The sequence below is a fragment of the Panicum hallii genome, chromosome 5 (assembly GCF_002211085.1).
Source record: "Panicum hallii strain FIL2 chromosome 5, PHallii_v3.1, whole genome shotgun sequence".
NCBI classification, from domain to species: domain Eukaryota; kingdom Viridiplantae; phylum Streptophyta; class Magnoliopsida; order Poales; family Poaceae; genus Panicum; species Panicum hallii.
Window position 1 is genome coordinate 5,394,517 of NC_038046.1, and position 6,182 is coordinate 5,400,698.

Below are 6,182 nucleotides of genomic sequence, written 5' to 3' on the forward strand. Positions count from 1 at the left end.
ACATATGCGGGTAGACGCAAAGTCCGCAAAACGCAAGCGGCGCTACGCGGGCAGCCGCTTATACCCGCGACGGCAGCGGGGCGGGCAGCCGCAACCCGCCCCGCTTGCATCCCTAGGCAGGCGCATGGCATCCGCACCCCCACATGCGTGGCGCGTTCTGACTCTCCGATCGACCAAGGCCGCGCGGGAGCAAAAGCGAACAAAAGAGGAGGCGGCACCACGGTTTATTAGCTTCCCTAAGCTCGAGAAGGCGACAGCTCCGGTCTCCTGTCATGTGCCTAGAGCGCCATGATCAAAGCTGCTAACCTCCTAGGGACCGTGGATCAGACGCCATGGTTTAGGGGCAAAACGCTTTCAGTAACTCTGGGTGCTTCCTTTTGCCAGGCTAGTAGGACAAATCTTGAAGGGTAGGGGATGCGGGCTGGTTCCATTCTCTCCTTTGGCCCGTTGCATGGATGAGCCGAAGCTAGCGCTGGGTGGGAAATGACCGATTAGGCCCCGCGCCTTTGGCACTAAGCATGTGGGAGCGGGGAAATGAGGATGGAAAGGGAAAGCTGGGAGAAAGCGCAGCTCACACCCAACTTGTCAACAAAAGCTTCTTAGAGATGCTAAAATGCTTTTTCCAGTTAGCTTTGACCGGATAAGGTAAAATCGAACCGGCACCGGAAATTCGTGGTGAATCTTGTACCCTTCGGGTCAAAGTCTCCTCCCACTGATAGCGCTGGTGAACTAGTAGGGAGTTCAGTCCAGCAGCAGCAGCAGCAGCTGCTGCTGCTGCTGCTGCCAGGAGCGGCTCATTCAGTGCATCCCACGAGCTGACAGTGATCCTTGGATGAACAGCTCTTTCAAGTACCAGCATCACATGGCACAAATGCACAGTCAGCACGGAGTTGATGCAAGTGAAGTGGAACTCGTAGCTGCAAAAGAGCGGTTGTCAAGTGCAAAACTGCCGGTGTACGAGAAGTATAACGACATGCTCGTTCGTCACTGGTTGGGGGAAAGAATCAGTGACAAACACTGGACCGTCAGGCATCGTCGGCCGTCTGCCTGTTGCTGGATGCAAAGTGACGTTTATTTTTTACCACACGCGTGCAGATTATGCCCATATAATCGCCTTTTGGATCAGGCAAATCCCGATAGGACGGACACAGCATCTACAGATTGCAGGATGTGTGTGTGAGAGAGAGCAACAGGGTGAGGCGAGCAAAGCAACACCATGCCACGAACCCCAAGAAGAGCAGAGCTGCAAAGCAAAAGGAACTAGAGAGAGAGAGAGAGGGAGGAGCAAGAGGCCTCTCTCGGCCTCGCCGGGGCCCGTGATTCGCCTTTAACTTTCACTTTCCTCTCTCTCTTCTTCCTTTCACCACCCTACCCTTTACCCTGTCCGAGACGGCTCTACTAAACGCGAGGCCTCGCGCACCGGCAACTCCCTCCTCCCGCAGCAGCACGAGTGCAATGGTGCAACGGTACTAGCCGCACAGTGACGTCGGGGGGTGTGGGTGTGGGGGGTGGGGGGAGTGACGCCCGGGAGGGGGGCGGGCGATGACGACGCTGCAGATGGACCCGCCGGCGCCGCCCGCGCGGCGGTCGGTGTCGACGAGCTGCGACCTGCACCCGGGCGAGACGTTCACCGGCTTCTGCGCCGCGTGCCTGCGCGAGCGCCTCCAGGGGCTCGAGGCGTCAGCCGCCGCGGCCTCGGCACCAGGGCGCAAGTCCACCTCGGCCATCCGGTCCCTCTTCGCCAGGCCGTTCGCGGCCAGCGGCTCGTCCGCGTCCGGCCCGGCCGAGCCGCCGGACCTCCGGCGCTGCAAGTCGTTCTCGTGCGGCCGCGGCGGGGACGCCCTCGCCGCCGCCGCCGCTGCGGCGGCCGCCAGGGCGGACGAGCCGCAGCGGCGCTCGTGCGACGTGCGCGGGCGCAGCACGCTGTGGGCGCTGTTCCACCAGGACGACCGCGACCGCGTCCGCGACGGCACGGCGTTCGGCGCGTTCCCGGCCTCGTCCTCGACCGCAGCGGCTGCGCTCGCCGCCGAAGTCCAGCTCCCGCCGCAGGCACCATGCATCCCAGACGATTTCTTGGACGAGGACATTCCCGTGGTCATGGAGTCCGACGAGATAATACCGGTGGTCGAGGAAGAGCCCGTCGTCGCCATGGACATTTCCGGCGAGGTGGAAGCCGAAGGCAATGTGACCCGGGAAGGTAAGAACATCAAGGATCACATTGATCTCGAGTCGTCGCAGAACAAGAAGGCGTCACCCAAAGACCTGAAAGAGATCGCTGGGAGCTTCTGGGTCGCCGCCTCCGTGTTCAGCAAGAAGTGGCAGAAGTGGCGGCGCAAGCAGAAGCTCAAGAAGGAGGCTGCCGTGAGCAAGGCCGCGGCAGCGGCAATGCCTCCTCCGGAGAAGCCCTCCAAGCCGTCGTTCCTTCGGCGGTGTCGCCTCCGCGGTGAGGCCGGCTCGGAGCTCGCCGGTGGCCGGCGCTCCTGCGACACGGACCCGCGTTTCTCCCTCGACGCGGCGCGCATGTCCGTGGACGACGCCGGCTTCTCGTGGGACGAGCCCCGGGCGTCCTGGGACGGGTACCTCTTCGGCGCCGGCGCCGGCATTGGCCTCGGGCGCGCACCTCCGCCGCTCTCCCGCCTCCCTCCCATCCTGTCGGTCCTGGAGGACACACCGACCGACATCGTCGAGCGCTCCGATGGCCAAATCCCCGTGGAAGACGACTTTGACCCCGAGCCGCCAGGTGGCTCCTTGCAGACAAGAGACTACTACCTCGACTCTTCCAGCCGGAGGCGTCGGAGCCTGGAGCGCTCCAGCTCCGTACGCAGGCCGTCCTTCGAGGTCCCAGACCCAAGACCAGTGACCGCAGCTGTCAATGACAAGGCATCCCCCATCGGCGGCTCAGAATTCTACCACTTCCACCACGCCGAGGACCTGCTGGACCGCGGCTTCAGCTCCAACTCCCTCATCGAGGACATCTCCGCGAGCCTGGAGGCGGCGCTGTCCGGCCCCGCGAAGAAACCGCGCCGGTGGCGCAAGGCGTGGAGCCTCTGGGGCCTGATCCACCGGCGCGCCGCGGGGCGCAGGGGCGGCGGCCCGTCCGACATCGCCGACCGCTCCTTCTCCGAGCCGTGGCCCGACCTGCGCGTCCGCGGCGCCAACCCCAAGATGCAGCGGTGCAACAGCAACCTGAGCGCGCGCAGCTCGTTCAGTAGCAACAGCGGCGGGCTCGGCAGCTCCCGGCGCAGCTACGTGGACGCGAGCGGTAACGTCCGGCGGAGGGAGGAGCCGCACGCACAGGCGCCGCCGCTGGAGCGGAACCGCAGCGCGCGCTACTCGCCCGGGCGCGCCGCCGCGGACAACGGCATGCTGCGGTTCTACTTGACCCCGATGCGCAGCGGCAGCGCGCGGCCGCGCGGTGGCGGCCTGCCGAGCAAGGCCGGGCCCGGGCGGCCGCTGGCCACGCAGTCGTTCGCGCGCAGCGTGCTCCGCCTGTACTAGGCTACGGCACGGCGCTCACGCACGACGCCGGCAGGCAGCCGGTCAGGTTCCTCTGCCGATCTGCAGGTTCAAGGAGAGGGTTTGGGGTTATAGCCATAAATCTTCGCGTATTGTAATGTAAGCTGTTTATTTTTGTTCATTCGGGGGGATTGGATAACACGCATCTCGTATTCTCGTACCTCATCATCCTATCGTTCGTTTCGCATGTTCCATCACCAGTGTTTTCTCCATGAGTTGTTGTAGCTCCATCGGCAGCAATTTCGCAAGGTTTCCATCTGAATTTGGAGGGAAACGCATTCTAATTCTGGTGCCGAACCTCGCGACCAGCATTGGCTTTGTGTCAATCGAGAGGGGCCCTACCGCCGGTCACACCCGCTTGCTCTTTTGGACCGTGGGGAATTCCTTCCCACGGAGACACAAGCACAACCCGAGGAAGAGCTTGACACGGACACGCCGCCGCCGTAGGAGCGGCCGGCCGACCGGGCGGGCAGCCGAGCAGGCGGGCCTGGGCTCACGCGGCCCCGACACCGGTGGTACTAGGGTCGGGCCCGTCCACTGCACGTGATTGGTCCTTAAAGGAGGTCGTGCTTGCCGCCGCCTCGGAAACCGTTAAAGGCGGCTCCTCCCGCATTCCTCCGGCTGGCCCGCCGGCGGAAGGGCGCGCCCACCGTCGGTCGCCCTGCCCGTGGGGCTCCACCGTTGTCGCCGCCGCGTCGCGGACGGGACGGCCCCCGGCCGCGGCCGCCCTTGTTTCTTCTTCTCGTGCGCTGCCTCCTGCTCCTGCCTGCCTCTCATCAGGGGCGTGCTGTTGTTGTTGGCCTTGTGTTCGCGCCGCAGCGCCCACCGGCAGTGGCAGCAGCACAGGCGTTGGCGTTCGGCTGGGACCCCTGCGCTGATCCATTCTGTATAATCATTCGGAGCGTGTCGCTCGGCTGCAGGAGCGTTTGGACTGTGGAGCTGTGCTGGCTGCCTCTGACCGATGTTGGCCCGTCGGCCGTGCTTTGTCCCAACCGGCAAGCTCGTCTCTGCAACGCCATGAGACTCTGTTTGTGTCCACACTGAAAGAAACACCCTTCGTGCCCGCTCATTCGTTCGGATAAAATTAAAGTTGGCACGGAGTAGTCACTCTTACCGGCTGGTAATATGATCCGGCAAATTCTCCAATTATCACAAGTATGGTTGTCTCAGAGGCTACCCATACCAAATCTTATTACATGCCGCCATATATACTTTCTCGTGTTTCTAATCTAATTTTTATTTGATTTGGAGATCATAACTTTTTTGTAAAAGATCCACAATTTTCTACATTTTTTTAAAAAATTTGAAGTCATGTCCAGTTGTGCACGAGGACCTGCTGGATTAGCATCACAACGATGTCCAAATAGTTGATCAAAGTTTTAAGCAATATGAGTCAAAGGGAATAAAACTTAGTAGGTGAAGTTGTAAGAAAGTAGTATATTCTGAGTGGTCGGGGTTTTGGGTTCAAAGATTTTAAACTACAAATGGGTCAGGTCTAGAAACAATATACATTTTGTTCTACAAGTGATTTGCATTGCTCTTCTATAACGACAGCCAAGATTAAAGAGTGAAGAATAAATGGTGTGGAGTGATATAGTAAGTATTAAGAGCAATACCAACCTACAGTGTCTAAGGTTAGTGTCTATATTGCCATATCATCAAGAAACCACCTTTGGAAACTACACTCTACAACCATAATGTCTTGGTGTGGATTTCTATTAAACTCACTCTCTTTTCTCAACATATTATATTTGTTCTCCATTTATTATGAAGGTACCACCCACTCTCAATGCATAACTTATAGTGTTTAGTGTATTGGTTTATGTATTAATACTGGGTTTTGCACGAGACCCAGTTTCTTTCTCTCTCCACTCTCTCTCATTTATTATTTATTATGGTGCCACAAAAGCTAAAATAACTATGCGACGGTATAATTAATGATATGGAAACTATGCTACACGGAGAGTTGGAGATAGCCTAATGAGTGCAATTGGATAACTATTATGGTAGCTGTTGAAGATTAGTGATATGGATTTATTGGGATGCTATGCAACTAGTGGATCGAGATCAACAACAAAACCTCTTGAACTACGATAATGAAAGCAAGGCATTATAGGTGTTCGGGACTTCCGAATGGAGAGTAATACTCTGTCATGCTATTACAGAATTGTGTTTATTTATATAAGAATCTAGCATGTTACATTGGTGTTAGTTCTTAGACGTGATTGTAATCCAAAATTTTCATGTCTTTTTTCTATGACCTAGAGTACATATATATGGTCTAACCTCGTCTTTATTATGGTTAGCTTAAAGCTTTTATTGATGCAATAATACATAAGACCGGACACAACAAGCTTCATCGGTATTTAATGCATTCAAGTATGCCTTCTACCGTTATAGTCTTGTCCGGCAAATTCTAAAAAGTTCTAGCTTAACATTACGTGTGCATCTTTATTTTTATGTGGAGTCTAGGTTGTCTTTATGATCGTCAGAGCACCTCCAACAGCACCTCCAAAGGACTATTCATCTCTGTTTCCAATGTTAAAAATGGATGGAAGGTGCTCTAGCAGATTTTCAATTCCATCGTCAATACCTACAAAATTTTGGTGGTCGCCAAAACACACCTCCTTCCTGTAGGGGATTCCTCCCTCCACCCTATCCACTGA

The 6,182-nt window shown here is 56.8% G+C and overlaps 1 protein-coding gene across 1 annotated transcript; it reads left to right on the plus strand.

Annotated features, from left to right (window-relative positions):
- The first annotated feature begins 2,097 nt into the window (after nucleotides 1-2,097).
- On the plus strand, nucleotides 2,098-3,678 carry LOC112892002 (UPF0503 protein At3g09070, chloroplastic-like). The gene has a single exon (XM_025959047.1). It carries the CDS (start codon nucleotides 2,098-2,100, stop codon nucleotides 3,496-3,498), a length of 1,401 nt encoding a protein of 466 aa, XP_025814832.1. The 3' UTR covers nucleotides 3,499-3,678.
- The last annotated feature ends 2,504 nt before the right edge of the window (nucleotides 3,679-6,182 follow it).

Bases quoted from the DNA above. Each gene is read 5' to 3' on its own strand.
- LOC112892002 (XM_025959047.1), top strand. From the start codon at position 2,098: ATGGAGTCCGACGAGATAATACCGGTGGTCGAGGAAGAGCCCGTCGTC.